The sequence below is a fragment of the Diadema setosum genome, chromosome 2 (genome assembly GCF_964275005.1).
Source record: "Diadema setosum chromosome 2, eeDiaSeto1, whole genome shotgun sequence".
In the NCBI taxonomy this organism is placed as follows: Eukaryota; Metazoa; Echinodermata; class Echinoidea; order Diadematoida; family Diadematidae; genus Diadema; species Diadema setosum.
Genome location: NC_092686.1, coordinates 7,423,937 through 7,442,483, shown reverse-complemented (window position 1 = coordinate 7,442,483; position 18,547 = coordinate 7,423,937). Strand labels below are relative to the sequence as shown.

Below are 18,547 nucleotides of genomic sequence, written 5' to 3'. Positions count from 1 at the left end.
CCCATCCCCTATCAATTGACTCATTGAGGATGAACTGAATTTCATATAATACACATCTCCCATAGACACCTGCCCAAGTAATCTTGAGACTAGTCTTCAATGGGTTAGTAGTTCCCTTCTACTCCAGAGCCATAACAAGAATGCAAATGCGTAGAGCCAAGAATACAGAGCGATACAAGCCGCTCTTTCTTTCTTTCAAGGGACGAACAACACAATCCAACACTTTCTCCACCATCCCCCCCCCCCCATACACCCTCCCCACCCATCCACCTCTCCCGGTGTAGACATGCGATGAGGATTTCACAGATGACATGGGATCATCCCAAAAGTGAAATTATCATTTCTGTCCATGAGCCCAGCATTCCATCACCTCGGAACCGTCTCCGATCCCAACATCTTCTGACGCCAGTGCGTGTCGAAAGAGGGAGAGTTTTCTCCATGTCAATATATTTGCCTCTTGCGGGATCAACTGTGGGACCCATTCTCATATATTCCGGAGGCCGGAGAGAGGAAGCTTTGCTCTAAATTACCCAAAGGAATGATATGAGATGAGCCAATTTGTTTGTCTGTTTTTTTCATGGTCAGTGGCAGAGGAGCGACTGCGGTGACTGAACTGACTTCATGCGAAGATACTAAACGCTTCATCTCCCATGTTGGCCTATATTATGCTCACTCAAAGGTTATACCTGGTGGACATGTTCAGGAGTAATAGCTTGGGAATACCTTACAGCAATACCTGACTCTAGAGGGAAACTTGACACTTTGACTTTTACTCAGCAAGGGATCTATATCATCTCCAAGTGTGTTTTGATCTGCGTCATCTCCAACGTGCACACACACAAACACACACACACACACACTCACACACAGAGACATTGTTTTCATATAACGACATTGCCGTGAATCCTGGCGAAGGAAAACTATTTATTCTTGGAGACTTGTACCCTACAAACACTGGCTGCACCCCTACCTAAAGTCCTGCCCCCCTCCCCAACCCCACCATTGCCAGTGTATGTGTGTCTCTAGATTGATTTTGTATTTTACATCTTTCTTTTTATCTTACTCAGTATCATCGTAAAGAGTTAAACATACAAGAGCTACAATTTTCCCTTTCTCAACCCCATATCTCTTGAAAAGCATCACCTTGCTCAGAGTCTGGAACGAGAGAGAGAAGGAGGGAGTGCGAAGACAAATAGTCCGTCTTCACCAATTGACCTGCATTCCCGCTGTACATCGCCCCGGATGAGCTGCATGCATTACACCTAGGCTTACATCTCCGGAGCAACCTCACACGCATAACAGGCGGTGCCGTGTGTTTTTTAGGCCACGAAGAGAGGAGAGAGAAAAGGAAGGGGGGATAGAAGGGGAGAGAGGAAGGGGTAACAACAACACGAGAGGGAGAGGTAGGAGTGGGAGATCGGGCATTACCAAATCATCGGGATCCTCGTGCACCTCTCCCACGCTTGGCTCAGGGAAAAAAAAGGTAACGCAGGACCGTAAGAGATGAGCGAGGCAATGCAGCGGTGTGTGTATCTTGCGCTGACGTCCGCCCTACTGCTGGTCACCGCGGGATCGACGGCCGAGGGATGCAGCTGCGAACGGCTGCACCCTCAGCAGCACTTCTGTGCAGCTGCATACGGTGAGCGCTAGCTCTCTTTAACATTTTACCTCCACCTTATATTTTGTCCAGAACAGCAATTATTATAAGCACACTTAACCAGGCATTGTAGTCTGGCTGGCCTCCAGAAGCATGGACAATTATCTTTAATCTTTGGATAAAACTTGCCAAGTCTTTCTGAAACTAATGTGACATTTCATATGTTTGAATGCTGTGAACGATTTCTCTATACTTTCTTAAGAGTTTCTGAGCAAATGTTGTTTGTAGTTTGTTTGATTGTAAAGCACTTTTCTGTTCTTATTTCATAATGTGCTAAAAAACAGAAATATGATGTAAGTGATAAAGTAATTATGCCATAAATAAATAATACAGTGCACACGTATCAAATTCAAAACTTTGTTTGACAAAATAGATACAATTTTGAATAATGCAGAGTGCATGACTATCATAAGCAATATCTAAACACAATAGTAGCCCTATATGTTATTTGTACACATATAGTTGTGGGGGACTCAGCAATGAATATTAAAGGAAATTGCATAGTTCTGTCATTTCTCCATACATTTTCTAACATATCTATTGTATTGCTTCTAACATATCTATTGTACCTATTGTACTACTCAGTATATATCAACCCACACACATAATAAGTGCACACACACATATACACATGTGACGCACACACACAAACACACACACACAACACACATACACATTTAACATAAACACATGCATGCTCACAACCACTTAATACAAATGTCATGATCAGAGGTAATAGTATTCATACGATCACTCAAATCCATACAATTCATTCTAATTGATTTCTAGAAATAATAAAAGCACACTTCATTGCACTTAATTCACTGTTCTGCACATTTTTTTTTTCTTCTTCTTCCCTTTTTCCCCCACTGGCGTCCCCTTGCGGATGCCACAAAGCTTGCACAAAGCATTTCAATGGGAAATTGCCCATTTTGTATATGCATTATCATGTTTCTCATTTCCTTTCTGAGATTCTGAGGCTGCCATCACTATTAAGCAAGTGCTTAAAGGCGGCAAGCTCCTGCATTTTTTACCTTCTTCTTCCATTTTATTTGGAAACAAGTGTATCGTCGATTCCTTTGATCTCATTGTTATGTTTATACTTTAAAAATTGTGATTATGATACTATGAATGTAATATTGTTTTTTGCTATTCTGTTGTTAGATACACATGTTGTCATTTTTCATGTATGACTTCCTTGAAAGAAATGCAGAAATAAAATCGAACTGAACTGAAATGAAATTGTACTTTCCAATTACTTTTTTTTTTTCTTTATTCGGCATGGACCAGCTAGGACACAAATATACACAAACCTGTCTACAATGGTTGCCAAATAGTTGCAGACAAATTTCAGTGGCATTGTTTGGTGCAATTGCCAGCATAGTAAATTTACACCTGAAGCTGGGTGCTTTACCGCTGCATGCTGTTGAGTTGTTCTCAGTTGCCAGTCGCCCAGTGGGAAACCAAACAACATGGGCACTGGACACGTTGGACAGTTGGTTGCTATATACAGTTTCTTAACTATAAGTTTTCTTTGCGTATCATTTCCATGAGGTTGCTATGGGCAGATGGTTGCTACAGAGAGATGGTCACTGGAATAAATTCAGTTGTATATGCATAGTTTTTTGTTTTGTTTAGTTTAGTTTTGTTTTGTTTTGTTTTGTTATTGGATTCCCACATGGAACTATGGGAAGATGGTTGTTATAGACAGGTGGTCACCAGAGCAGGTTAAACTAAATGCAATGAAGGATTCTTTCACAGGAATGCTGATTAAAAGTTTCACTGTCCACTTCATGGGGGACCCAACAGCTTGAATAATTTGTCAATCACACAATCAACAGGTATCCAAGAATCATGTTAAAGGCATTATTCACAATGAAGGATTTTTTCACAGGAATGCTGATTAAAAGTTTCACTGTCCACTTCATGGGGGACCCAACAGCTTGAATAATTTGTCAATCACACAATCAACAGGTATCCAAGAATCATGTTAAAGGCATAATTCACATTTGCAGATGAAACAAAAACCCATGTTTAGTGCTTGAAAATACTTGCAAAAGGTGAATGGGGATAGAAACAACCAATGTATAAATTTAAATCAGTATGCATAGTTAAATATACAAAATGTGAACAATAGTTATAATAGAAATATTTCTGGACTAAACTGTCTGCAGTTATGGTTTAGTGGGAAATTAGTGATATCTCCTAATATACATATATTTTTAATGGCCTTATTACGAAATTTCTATATGGTAGGATGCTTTGTGATACAACTGACCTACACATATGCATCAAATGTGATATCTCAATCATTTTTTTTTTAAATCACTTCTCCCAATGGTACGATAAACAGGACCTTTAATGTTCACAACATCAAGACATGCTGCACACACATATTCATCAACATATACAAATATACATAAACCTACACATGAACATAAACACCAAATTTTTACCGTCATCACCTTTTTGGCCAAAGTTATTAGTCATGGTGAATGAATTCATCCTTAACACCAAATCGGCAACAACAAGAAAGATGTAGAGACAGTTGCTTCATACATTATTATTATTATTATTATCATTATTTTATTAATATTCATTATTTTTTTAAACCAAGCATCCCCCCAAAGATTTTGGATGATGCTCATTATGTCTTGGTATCCGACCATCTGTAGTAATTAAAATTCTAATATTACAATTCTAATTAACGAGTGATTCTCTATCAGATACGACCAAAGCGTATGTGTGTGTGTGTGGGGGGGGGGGGGGGGATGACCTCGGAATAAAGGCGGGCTTTGAGTGCAATTTGGCACTCTGCCCTCACCACTCCTGTCCTAAATGACCGCTTCCTGAGAAAATTGGTCCGATGGTAAATTTAGACGCTGGAAAGATCAAGCTTGTCAAGATGTTAAGTCGAGCTTTCGAGAAGCATGGTATCTTAGACAAATTTCAAGAGACGAATAACTAAATATAGAGTGGGGATTTCTTATACTACCACAACTTATGCATTAAAGTTACCTGCATAAAGGTAGCTGTCAGTGTGAAGCTGGTTATAATATTGTCAGGTAATGATGCCTGGCAAAACAACATAGGGATACATGGTCACATTTGACAAGATATTACTCAACATGAACTCTCAATTGATTGGATGTCGTCAACCAATATGACAATGATTATGACTGTCAATTTCTCAGTTGATGGTTTCTATTTGAAATTGATACACTTGCATGTGAGTGCTAAGTTTGCATGTGCCATCTAAGCTAGCTTGAATATAAAGGATATGAAACTGAAATGTTCAAAGATCAAACCTATTTTTGTCTACATTTAGGATTCAAAGCAGAGGTTATTTCCTTGTTCAAAGCAGGACATATTTCAACATGCTTCACATAAACAAAGCACAGTGCCATATTGGCAGAAATTGCTATCATATTGAATATCATCTGCATTCATATATTGCATTTTCCTCTGAATTATATCAACCGATCCATAACTGTGCCTTGTCAAATATCTCATTCGCATTAACTAATCTTCTTCAACGTGATGTCACAAGGGAAATTAATATCAGGGCGTGAATTCACATGACATTCCACTTGATATGATTGCCAGTGAATATCATCCTCTTTACACTTACAGATCTGCTGGATGAGAGAATAAGGATTATATTCCTTGTAATAAGTATTTTCATTTATTACACATCAGAGTGCAACTTAATTGCAAACCTTCATCGTGAGCACATTACCTTGTACCAGCGAGGAAAATCTATTACCAAAGAAGATGGGATTTCCATCTGTCAGTCAATTAAAGACCATTTGAAATTGATACCATCTTTTTGATAATATCTCAAATCAGGTATGAAGTGACCATGTATGAATTACATACAAATTTCACTAGGAGGACTTTCAGACTTGCCATGAAACTTGTTTGCAATTACAAATTGCTGAAATGCATCTCACCCTACATTATCATATAGATGATGACTGGCGGGGGAGGGAACATTACTGAATGTTCCACCCGAAGGGTTTGAAATGCTATTGAGGGAGGTTATAAGTCCCGAGACGAAGTCGAGGGACTTATAGCCTCCCGAAATAGCATTTCAAACCCTGAGGGTGGAACATTTGGTACATGTTCCTGACAACAAAAGTCATCATCTGTTATATTATATGGGTTAGTCAAATCTGCTGTTTCACATTGTATGGAATAGGCAAATTTATCCTATCGATTCCGTGAAAAATATGATTGTTCAATCGTTTGGTATCGTTTGTCATTTGTTACGTGAAAATGTTTTCCCATGGGACAACGTTACAAAAATGTTCTGCCCATGGGCGAACATTTTAACCAATGTGCCTCCATCACGTGACTGTGTTTAGCCAATCACTAACCTGTATTTGACTAACCCATTTAATATTTGTAACTGTTGTTGAGCCTGAACTATTAAAGGGAACCAAGACCAAAAGGAAAATGTGGATTGAGTGAAAGCAGCAACATTAGTAAAACACATCAGTGAAAGTTTGAGGAAAATCGGACAATCAATGCAAAAGTTATGAATTTTTAAAGTTTTTGTGTTGGAACTGCTGGATGACAAGACTACTTGAGTTTGTGACATCACGTGTGGACAACAATTATAAAGAAAATAAAATAAAACTAAACATAATTTCACTTTTCTAGCATAATGAAAGAGCACTTGACTAACCGCTTTCAGAAAGCAGGGAGAATGATTATATGTACTACCCTTAACATATGTCAGTATGTGTAATTTTCATGAAAAATGAATTTCTGTGGAATTCCCTTTAAATTTTCTTTATATTGTTGTTCACACATGATGTCATAAACTCTAGTAGTCTCTTCATCCAGCGGTTCCAGCACCAAAATTTAAAAAATTCATAACTTTTGCATCGATTGTCTGATTTTCCTCAAACTTTCACTGATGTCTTCTACTAATGTTGCTGCTTTTACTCAATCCACATTTCTCTTTTTGGGTTTTGGTTTCCTTTAAGTCGGCACTGAATGTGAGTCTTCTTCCTGAACACTGCATAACTGCAAGTGATATCCCGAACAACAGCTGTGTTATAAACCGCATGGCCTGAAAACCAATAATGGAAGCAGCCAAGAGCCTGCATGCATGAGTACATGTGTATACGCACAAACCATGGCTGAGGTTCAAGCAAGGTCAAAGCAAGCTCCACCCCTTCAATCATTTCGATCATGTGTTCGAGGAAAAAACATTCACACCCCCATCATATACCCAGAAGCAATTATTGCAACTCAAATGTAAAAACAAAAGCAAAACAAAAACAAACAAAAACAAACAAAAAAACAAAACAAAAACAAAACAAAAAACAAAACAAAACAAAACTACTGTAAAACCAGAAACATTCAGGGCATTAAACTTTTGTGAATTGGAGTCAATGGCCTTTTTCACAGCATGAACTTTTGCAAAGAAGTGACTGCCATTCAATGCATTGTATAGACAAACAAAAACAAAAACGACAATGACTTCCTTGTGCATTTTACTTTTGTATATCCTGGCCCCTTACAAATGCATTAAAGTTTTGTGCACTCAAAAAATTTTGGATTCACAGAATTGAAATAATACAGGCAAAATGTTATTTTGGAAATGTCTGGGGGTGATATCATTCAAGCCTGTCTTCAAAATCACAAAAAGTGAATGGATTCATATGAAATATATTTCTAAATCTGTTTATGAACATGTTCTTCTGCCCAACTCAAGGACCTCTGGGATATGCACATGCAAAGACAGAGCATGACAACGCAATTTTAAATATCAAACACATTCGCTTTAAAATATCAAAGTGATGTGCTTCCCAATGTTCAAGTTGACACTGCAAAGAGGAAGAAAAATCAAACAACAGGACAGCTTTCACTAAAATTGAACATGCAAGAAAGTTATTTCATTCCATATTTTTCATATCAATCAGTTATGTCTTTCAAGTCTTTCATTAGGCGTGTCTTCATCAGCCCGAAGTTTCAAGATAGCGCGCTATCTTGCGGTTACCAAACTAGTCCGATGTCAAAATAGCGCGCTATCTGTGTAGTGAAGACGCAGATAGCGCGCTATTTGATCGGGAAAATTTCCCCCAAAATCTTGGTCTAGTTCGTCAACTAGAGCGCTAATTCGTGAAATAGCGCGCTATCTTGGGTGCGTCTCCATCAGCCCGAAATTTTCTCGATCCCTCCATGCTTCTGGTTCGCCAGCTGGCAATGGAAAGCGCATGTACAAGCAGCTAGTGATTGTGTATATAGTACATTACACGCACGGTGTATTCAAGGATCACATGTGTGTACTATAGGCCTACTGTTGTTGTCATCTTTAAAACCAGGGAGGTTATTTCTCTCACCTCCCTATTAAAACTCAGTGCCTTGCATGCTAGCTGGTTTGTTTGTTTGTTTGTTTGTTTGTTTTTTGGTAAACTTCTTCTTCTGGTCCACTCTATTCATACCTTAGCTGAAGATTCTTGCAGATTGTGTGCATTTTGGATTTGTTTAAACATTGCAATTCGTTAATTTCATATAAGATGCCTCACTGGACAGAAGAAAGAGTAGCGTTATTAATATCCCTTTGGCGAGAATTTGCTGTACTGCTCACCTCCCTGGTTGTAGAATCGTACATACGGTGATATAGGAGATTTTGAGCGGGGAAATCCACTTTCGAACCGCGAGCCAGGCAGAGTAATATTGCAAAGTGCGCATGCGTCAATTTTCGGACTAATTTCCCGAAGCAGGTTGTTCGAGCTGATGAAGACGCACATTCGCTGTATCGGGCTATTTTCTAAGACCGCAAAATGTCCCGCTAGTTTGAACTTCGGGCTGATGAAGACACGCCTATTGACCTACTGCACACCAATTTTCTCAGCATCAGGAAAAAAAAAATTATATCATTCGCATTTTACTTCACAAACATGAGAACTACATGTAGTGGCAATGATGACTTAATAGGGGAGGGTTGCACTTGTTGACTATTATTTTATGCACCTACCATTCACAGAATTGTGAGATAAAGACAAATAAAATTTGCATGTGCACTTTCATCTACTCTATCTGTTTTGCGAAAGCTGTAAAACTTTAAATTTCCAATAATTTATATTTTGTGTCTAACTTTTACTAGTCAATACTTGCTTGTCTTCTTTTTTTAATCACTTTTATTTCTGCAAAGTAGAGTCATTTTCACTATGACTTGGCACGTCAGGCTTAAGTACATTTTAAGATTTTGGAGCAAACCTCAATGTTTTATAGTGTGATAGTTATGCTTTGGTTACTCTCCGTCTAATTTTCAATAAAAAAGTAATTAAGAAAAAAATATGAATAATAACCACATATCAAATATAAGAATAATGGGGAGAATATTATATAATTTACCTTTTGGGTTTCATTTCAAGCTATATATTCTTTTTTTTTTTGTCACTGATCCTTCTGTTTCAATTATGAAGAGTTCTGAATTTCATGTTATATAATATATGTTACTGGTATACGAGGCCGTCATCCCAGTCAAATATACTGCATTGATGACAATCTCCTCTACTTGTACCTGGAAACATTAGACTGTTTACAGGCATATCTTTCATGTACCAGTATGTCTGTATATGTCAAGAGTAAGTTCAGTTATCTTTGATTTTGATACATGACTGTTAAAGTTTCACTGATTGATGATTTTTTTTTTAACAAGTGGACAAACTGACAAACTGAACTGAACTGAACTGAATATCATAGACTAACATACATACTGCCTTTTTCATGGTGTTCTCACTCAAAAAAGAAAGAAAGAAAGAAAGAAATGAAAATAAAAATCACCTGCATGAGATGACAGGATGGAATGGTGGGGGTCAAAGTACCATCAGCTGGTGGCAAAAAGGCTGTCTGGGGGTGAGACATGAGCCACACCCAGAGGGGAAAAGGTAGAGAGGTGAGATGCAGATGAAGGAGCAAAAGGGGGGCAAGAAGGGGAGTAGAAGAGGACTTGACATGGAGAATACGGGGAAGAGGGGGGATGGAGAGGGAGATGGGTTAGGATAGGGAAAAGGTACGCTGGGAGATGAGAAGGGTGGGCCAATGGCTGGGATGGGAAGGGAGGAGTACGGTGCAACGAATGGGGGAGGGATGCTGAAATTGATCAAATGCTGCACCTCACTGGAGGGCATCACTTGATACTGGAGTTTCAAATGTCGCCGGTAATATCGGCCATTTCAGAAACATAAAAAGAAATGTCCTGAAATGAACAGTGTGCATGAACCCTGCAAGTACATTTCATAGATATCTTTATGTGTTAGTGTGCGTGTGTTTAATAGTGTGTGTGTGTGTGTGTTTGGTAGTATATATGTCAGTCAGTTTGTGCACCAGCACTGCACAAGCAAATGAAGCAAATAAAAATGCATTTGACATTTGCAAATAGGGGCGGGTGGGGGGGGGGGGGAGCATTCATGGGTGAAGTAAATTGCAAAAGAAGGCAATTATGTTGTCGTAAAAATGCTGCATAGCTAGTGACCGAGACCAGGGAGCCCCATTTAATGCAGGCGGTGAGCGAAGGAAAAGCACTTGATGAATGCTTGTTGTGCATTATGGACATCAGCAGAAAAATTTGTCTGGGAAGTGTATGCTTGTCTGCTCCGAGGCTATTATTCATAGCTTGGAAGCGGGGGAATCTTTACCAGGGCAAGCGTAGCGCTGCGATAGCTCCGAATTTAAATTGATATCGCTCCGAGGAGCACTGCCGAAAAAAAAAAAATCAGAGCACAGAATAACTCTCTCTTTGGGACAAATGAACACAATTTCATTTTCTTATTATCTTCCTCGCCATGCAGACCAATAAGATCTGCCCATGTTTACAGTGGAATATTCCTTTAATTATGAATGTGTACTAATATATCTAAATGGACAGTGGAGACAAGGATCTAAAAACAAGTGGAATTAAGGCATAATTTGATGGCTGATATGTTTCTTTAAACTTCTTCCTGAGGTAATTGATCTGTTGTAATTTGTTGAATAGTGAGAGATTATGAAAGCCTCGCATTCATGCTTCTTTATAAAGCTCTAGAAAAGAAAAAAAGAAAAAAGAAATATTAGATTTGAATGAATTTATTTGCTTTGTAATGCAAATGGAAATCATATCTCCTTGCCTTTAAAAACAAAAACAAAAAAGCAAAAAAAAAAAAAACACCAAAAGGGTTACTCAAATGTCAGTGGACCGTGATTGGTAATGGTAAAATGCAGGTCAATGAATTCGTCCAAAATTGTAATCCAATGTTATATATTTTCCTTATACATCTGGCAGTGGGATTCCTTAAAAACATCATGCACTCCATTTCTATGTTAACCCGTTGTTGAGGACGGGCTGATTCTACTACAACACGCATTTCCCATAGACACCTGCCCGGGACTCATCCCCATTGGGTTAAAGATATTGCTGAACAAACTTCTTTTTTTTTTCTTCTTTTTTTATTTATACAATGTATATTACATGTACAGCTGTATATCATTAGGCTGTTTGTATGAATCTTGAAAACTAATAAAATCATAAATATCAAAAACAAAAACATGTCATGTTTGATATGTTTTATATGACTTGTGTTGCATTGGAAATCATACACATGCACACACATATCCATCACTTGTTTGCCTTTGTAGGGCAGAAATAAAAGGGAAATACATGTACGAATGGTGATAACCAGTAATTGGATAAGGTAATATGCAGGTTTATATTGTTGCTAAAAACTGTGAATCCCTTCCTAAGCTTGTACTGGCTTTGCATCACTGTTTGTATAAATGTTGCTAAGGTGATAAGCACCTTGTGTTGTGTGATTGACACATATGACAAGACTGGATTTTGACCCCAATCACGTATGGAAAAAAAAAAAGGGGGAAAAATGCTGCCTCCCCTCTTCACCCTCTGAGAAACTGAAACGCCCAAGGAAGAATCAAGCACATACAAGGAGAGCTGTGAAGGATTAAAGGAACAAATCTATACTGTGTTGAAATTGACCTGGTACAAGAAGAGTCAAGAAAATTAAAAAGTACTAATTTCATTCAGCTGGGCGTAAAATGAGAACTGAGGACTTTGGAGCAAACATATTTTTGCAAATAGCCACAGTCATAAAGCCGGAATACATTAAAACATTGTGTGTGCTTTGAAAGCCACTTGGCACAGAAAACCCCATAGTGTTGTACACACTGTCCAAAGTCCCTGGCAAAGAAAGGGTTAAGGTGATAATGTCGTTGGCTAGCAACTCTCCCATGGATATGTATATAAAAGACATTGACATTTTTTCCCTATTGAAAAGACTAACAATTTTAATGAATTCAGCAAATGTATTTGATCTTTCAATGTTCTGTTTGTCTATGATTACACTCAGAAGTCAACTTGAATATGAAGCAAATTTTCACCCTTATCCCTAACCCATTGTTCATGGGGATCACCTATATCATGTATTATACACAAAAAGAGCTGTTATTTTCGCAAATAGATATTTTTGCAAATGAGGAGGTCACAGACATTTTCACAAGATACTGTCTGTATGTGATATTCTCGGCTACTGTTAAATTTGTGGCCCAGCAGTGATTCACAAAATTCACGAAAATTCAGACCCTTGTGAAAACAGCAGCTTTCACAGTATCACATCTATGAGGAACTGTCATACCTCAGAAACATAAGGTTACAGAGCCTCGCTCACAGGGGCACATGTCCAGTCAAGTGTCAAATTAACATAATCACATACACGGGACTGGCACATTCATGCATCCTTCAGTGTCTGCCCAATGTTTTTAACACTCGCTGTATTGTGCAAATTACATACCAGGGAAGTAGGCCCACAGAAGGGGCATCAAAGCCAGTGACAAAAACAAAAATAATTTGTCTCAGGGAGTCTAGCAAAATTGTCCTGGGGAGTATAAAATCTGAGCAGAACAGGATAACAAAAAAAAATTATCCTTTGAATTTTAGCATAGAACACCCAGTAGGTGTCTGAGTTATTTCTCTGTGCAAGCACAGTAGTGACACCATAAGTCGTAAAAGGTCCTATCTACACTGAAAATCATATTCTTACCTGTTGTTGACAATCGACTTGTAGTCAATAATGAAAAACATGTTTTTTCTTCTTCTTCTTCTTCCTTTTTTTTTTTTACAAAGGTAATAAAAAAAATCAAACAGTGTTGTAATCTACAAATGGATGGGGATTTTTTCAATTCTTTGAATGTTTTGACCTTATTTTAAACACTGGGCTATAGTGTTTCCAAACCAAAGTTGTCTGTTCAACCAATACTGTATTTATTTCTTCAAAAAAAAAAAATAAGCACAAGTGTAAATGCATTCACTTCATATACAATTGATGTAAGAGTTTTTCTGTTTTCTTGTTACACATTCAACTTTTTCTTCTTCCATTTTCTCTGCACTTATCCAGTCATTGGGGGCAGGATCCTGAAAAGGGAATATGTGCTGATCAATACCCAGACACAGACTGGTGGAGGCGATCCAGATCCCCTCCCTGAGGTACAGCCACGCCCTGGAGGATTGCACCCCCTCCCAGACGAAGCCCTCCCTGAGGGCTTATCACCAGATCCTGATGGATTGGAACCTCTCCCTCACCCTGAGGGTTTCCCACCCCTCCCCCATCCAGAAGGACTGAAACCCCTGCCCATGCCTGAGGGACTACAACCACTTCCTCAACCTGAGGGACTTGATCCTCTTCCCCATCCTGAGGGTCTTGAACCCTTCCCAAATCCTGAGGGATTGAAACCTCTCCCAATGCCCGAGGGATTACAGCCAGTCCCTGGACCTGAGAGACTTGATCCTCTCCCCCACCCCGACGATCTCCAACCCCTTCCCCAGCCCGACGGCCTTCAACCTGAGGGATCAAAACCCCTTCCCAAACCTGAGGGCCTCCAACCCGAAGGACTGAAACCCCTCCCCCAACCCGAGGGCCTTCAGCCCATGCCACAGCCAGAGGGATTTGAACCTCTCCCCCACCCAGCTGGTCTTCAGCCAATCCCGGAGGAACTTCAACCCCACCCAGAGCTACCTCCTCTTCCACTACCGGAAGAGTTAGAACATCATGATACCATTACAGAGAGGGTGGAGACACCCCCCATCACAGCCTCTTCTCTGGAGGCCTCACTCGTGGCTACAACTGGGGCTGTACCTACAACGCCTCTTGAAGAGTCACCTGCTAATGAGACGGTCAACGTGCCACCATTCGCGAAAGAAGATAAAGGTAAAAATTCCCTCTGCCTTTCGGGCCCCTGTTTAATCAAAGACATGTTACAATCTACCTTCCAGCAATCTAAATGTTAATGGGACACCCCCAAATGATTATCATGAAAATGCCTTCCATATGTCAATTGATGGTAAAATATGTATTGGATATTGGATATTGGATATCTATGTCAGTTACAGCATCATAATTGTCTTCCAGCTGTTTCTCAATGACCTTTGGGATTATACTTAACTCCACTAACATGCTTTCTTGACAGTTTCTGCCAGTGAAGGTATGGGGTTCATTGCATTAGTGAGTTTGTGATCTTTATATGGACAGCGTTAGTGCATTGTCCACTGAGTAAAACAGACAAAGGAAAGGGGACGAAAGGCGATCACTTCCAGGAGCAAACAACAACAACAAGTGGAGGTTCATGTCCTCAAAAACAAAATATTGAAGAGGTCTCAAACTTCAGAAGTTTGATATGATAAGTCACTTGAGTGACATACTGTTTGGTCAAGGACTGGAAGGGAAGAAAACATTCAGAATATTCCATATGAAATGGTTTGAAATGCATTTTAAAGAAGTTACAAATCCTAAGATGTATTCAAGGGACCTTGTATAATCTCCTTCACAAATGCCAACCCCCAATTTTCTGTGATAGCCCATATGGGAAAACATTCCTGAAATGTGTTGTTTATGGGGACATATAACAAATGATCCACTATTTTACAATTGCCGACTGGCATTTGACTATATGCCATATAATAGAGTAACTAAGTGATGACAGTACAAACTTTTGTTATAGTTTGGGGTTGAACAAGGTACGAGAATAGTGAGAAAAATAGTGCTGGCAGAATATGATATTCAAGCTGGGTGAGGTTGTTTACCCACTGAGGATGAGTCCTGAGTATACTCGGGCAAGTGTCTATGGGAAATGCGTGTTGTAGCAAAATCAGCCCGTCCTCAATGGGTTAAGAACCAGTTTCCATGGCAAAAAATGGCTATGACATTGAACTTTGGTCCTGTATATTGGAATGTAATGCCCCTATGGCCCTTCATTCACATCTCCAGAAGACAAACCACACACACCCATCAACCCAGAGAGCATGGAAGCGTGGAACTACAAGATCGTCTACACGGTGAAACTCAAGCAGATCTACAAGACCGGCGAGCTCAGCGAAGACTGGAAAGTTGGGGACGAGGTGCAGCTGGAGACGCCCGCCTCCTCCGGCCACTGCGGGAAGACGACCCTGAAGAATGACAAGAATTACCTCATCGCAGGTGAGGCGGGATATCACTCTAGACATACTTGTTATCGTGCCACACCCTTGAGCTATCAAGACACTCTAGACACATATGCTTCTCTTCTCTACTCAGCTGTATGAACTGCCATCAGGTTGCATTTAAAGGCATATTTGCATTGGAAAGAAGTGAGAATTAGGCCTGGGTGCTTGGAAGGGAGTGGAATGAGCATAGTCCAAGTATAGAATGTGATTCTACTGATAATCTTGTGTTGTGAAGTGCTTGAATACAATAATGTGGTGGCAGGACACTTTGCATGAATTATAACCATGATTATCATAATGATAACAATGATGATAATGATGATGATAATAATGATAATGATTATAATAACAATCATTATCATCACCGTCATCATAACGATAATAATGCTAAAAATAATGATAATAATGAAAATAGTAACCCTAATGAAAATGTTCACTGCAATTATTTCATTACTCCTGTCAGATGATGATTACGACCAAACTAATTACTCTACTACCTGGCATAACCAACCATTATATCTAGCTAATTGCTTTTTGATGTTATTTAGTCTTTTTGTCCACGAGGAGACTGCAAAATACAAGCTTAGTTTTTTAGCATGTCTCCTCCATTTCCTGCAACTTTAGTTTCAATTCAATTTTCATTGTTTACTTTGCTTTTGTGATGCGTAGTATTGTCAACTTCATGTATTTTTCTTTGTTACTACATTGCATTGATGTTGTGTTATTTTGTGCATGAAAATGTTGTTGGAAATGAAATAAATGAAATGAAATAAACAGGGAGGCATGATACACAATGAAGTAGAAATACCTTTTATCATTATATTGCTTAACACCAAAGTACTCCTCTCTCTCTCTATCTTTCTCTTCTACCATGAACCCCTCTTCATCTTTGCATTATGTAGGGAGCCCTCTATGGGCCAATGTTGGTCTTGGAAAGTGATGCATGAATGAAGGGATAGCCTTGACAGTTTGAGTTATGCTGCTCTGCACACAAGTGCATAATAAACCACAAGCTCTGTGTATGGTGGTTGTCCTAATGCAATTTATTCACAAACCCACAACCTTGCATCCTTTGTAATAGTGATTGTTGTCTACCACATTGTGGGTTCTGCGTAAATGCTGCGTATTTGGCACACTGTCAGAGAATGCGCAATTGTGGTGAACATGGAGTGAAAAATCTCAGGAAATGTGCACACCTTCAGCTAAATGACAGGTTTATCAAATCAAATATTATCAAAATTATGGAAATGTGTAAACATAAATGAATAAGTTTGATTAGTCCTTGCTGTTTTTAAATTGTTTATTTCAATGCATATTGTTTCTTAATAATCTTACTAAATCATATCTTCTCAAAATTATGGAAAGATAACTATAAATGAGTCCATTTAATTAGCCCTTGCTGTATTTAATTACTTTATTCTTCTTAATGAAAACTTTTGTTATGATTGCTTTATTTTTTTTTCTTCACTCATTTCTTTTTTTCTTTCATCTTGTAGTGATATTCATTCTCACCTCAATTCTCCAGCTGTTTACCTTTAATTACACTGGTTGATGTTCATTCATGCAATACAGAATTTCTATTGTAGGCAAAACTTTGATCAGCTGTGTTTATTTGCATTGATATCAGTGATAAACTTTTACATTATATATGTGTGCAAAAAGAAACACCTTTGTTTTCTGATAAAAGATATCTTTTTATGGAAACACACAAATGTTTGTCATTCACATGGAGAGATATTTACTCAATCTGGCAAAAATATATTAACAAAACAACAACTTAAATCTGTGATCAGCCACTCAATTACAACTGCTGCGAGATATAGATATTTCTTTACTGACATTTCCCCTTGTTCCTTAGTCAAAATCAAGGACAAAATGAATTTCTGAGATTCACGGAAATCATATCATAATGAAATTATGTTTTCATATTGCAGGTCGTCTGCCGGGCCGACTGAATTTGTGCGACTGGGTGCAGGAGCACCATCGCCTCACCAGCAGGCAGAAGCAGGGGCTCAAGGCGATGTATGGAAAATACTGCGATTCTTGTCAGGTGATCTATCACAGTTTACTTTCTCTTGTCGTCTTCTCCATCAAAAGTCATCAAACTTTTGTTTCCTTATAATATTTTTTATTTTAGCATAACAAATGCTCTAAAGGAGAAGAGCAAAAAAGGTCAATAAGACAAATACAAATCATACACAACTTCCACTCCCAGTCTTTGTCCAAATTTGTTTGAAGATGACATTTGGGGAATAGAATAACATGACTGATTAAACTTCAGCTCAAGCAATACTGGCATCAAGATGAAGAATTATTTTAACATTTTCTCCAGTGTTTTGTTTTGTTTTTGTTTTTTTTTAATTCAAGGGACATCTACCAGCTGCCTTAAAGAAACCAGTCAAGTTAGTTTGGGTTGATGTTCCATACTTACAATGAACATTATTTCTCTATCTCATATTCCATCCAATCCATTATGTGCTCAGAAAGATACCACAATTGTACCAGTTGTATGATGTGGCAATAATGGGATAATGTGAGCCAATCTTTGTGATTTACCATTTCAATATGTTTGCGCCAATGGCTGTAATGGCTTCTACATTTAACCCTTTATATGCCAGTGACCTTGAGCAGTGTGTACAATGCCATGGGGTTTCCTTTGTCAATTTGCACTCAAAGCATACAAAGGTTAAACCCACTTCTTACACAAACCTGTTGCATACTATGCAATGTTCATGGGGAAGGACTGTATGTCATCTAAAGTCCTAGGAATTCACATCCTTTTGCTTCATATGTGATAACATATTGACACAATGAGAAATGTGTCCTTTTTCTTCACAGGGGTAGTGAATAAAGGTATCACTGACACACTTTTTTATCATGGCTCTCCTTGTCCTATCCCTATTCAGATTTTGGCCTGCCCATCGAGGCACTGCAAGAAGCCTAAAGAAAACAAGCACAAGACCTGCCTCTATGACGCCTCGCTGGTGCGCATCGGGGCGGCCTACAACACCTACGACTGCCTGGCCTCACACTCCCGCTGTGCCCTCCGTGGGGGACACAAGTGCAAGTGGCAGAAGAACAGCGACTACCACGCCTGCGAGAAACGCCTGCCGTAGGGAGCTGGAAAAGGGCGGGGCAGCAATGTTAATTTTAAAATGGTTGCGGATCATGTACATAGGGAAGAAGAAGTAGGGGAAAATGATTTATAGTTGGAGGATGATAAGCATCATTTTGGTGAACATTGACTGCTAAGAAACGATGTACAGTTCTAAAGAAGGGATGCCGTTTGAATGTGTTGAAGGTGGAAGTAAAAAGACTTGGTCAAGATGAAGAGTTGCACATAAGACTTAAAGGACAAGTTTACCTTCATTAACATAAGGATTGAGAGAATGTAGCAATATTTG

General features: G+C 38.9%; 1 protein-coding gene across 1 annotated transcript; it reads left to right on the top strand.

The window, feature by feature from the left end:
- The first annotated feature begins 1,503 nt into the window (after positions 1–1,503).
- LOC140239402 (uncharacterized) lies at positions 1,504–18,547 on the top strand. Its single transcript, XM_072319246.1, has 5 exons — positions 1,504–1,639; positions 13,063–13,872; positions 14,929–15,138; positions 17,078–17,193; positions 18,050–18,547. The coding sequence occupies exons 1-5, from the start codon at positions 1,504–1,506 to the stop codon at positions 18,257–18,259; spliced, it is 1,482 nt and encodes a 493-aa protein (XP_072175347.1). The 3' UTR covers positions 18,260–18,547.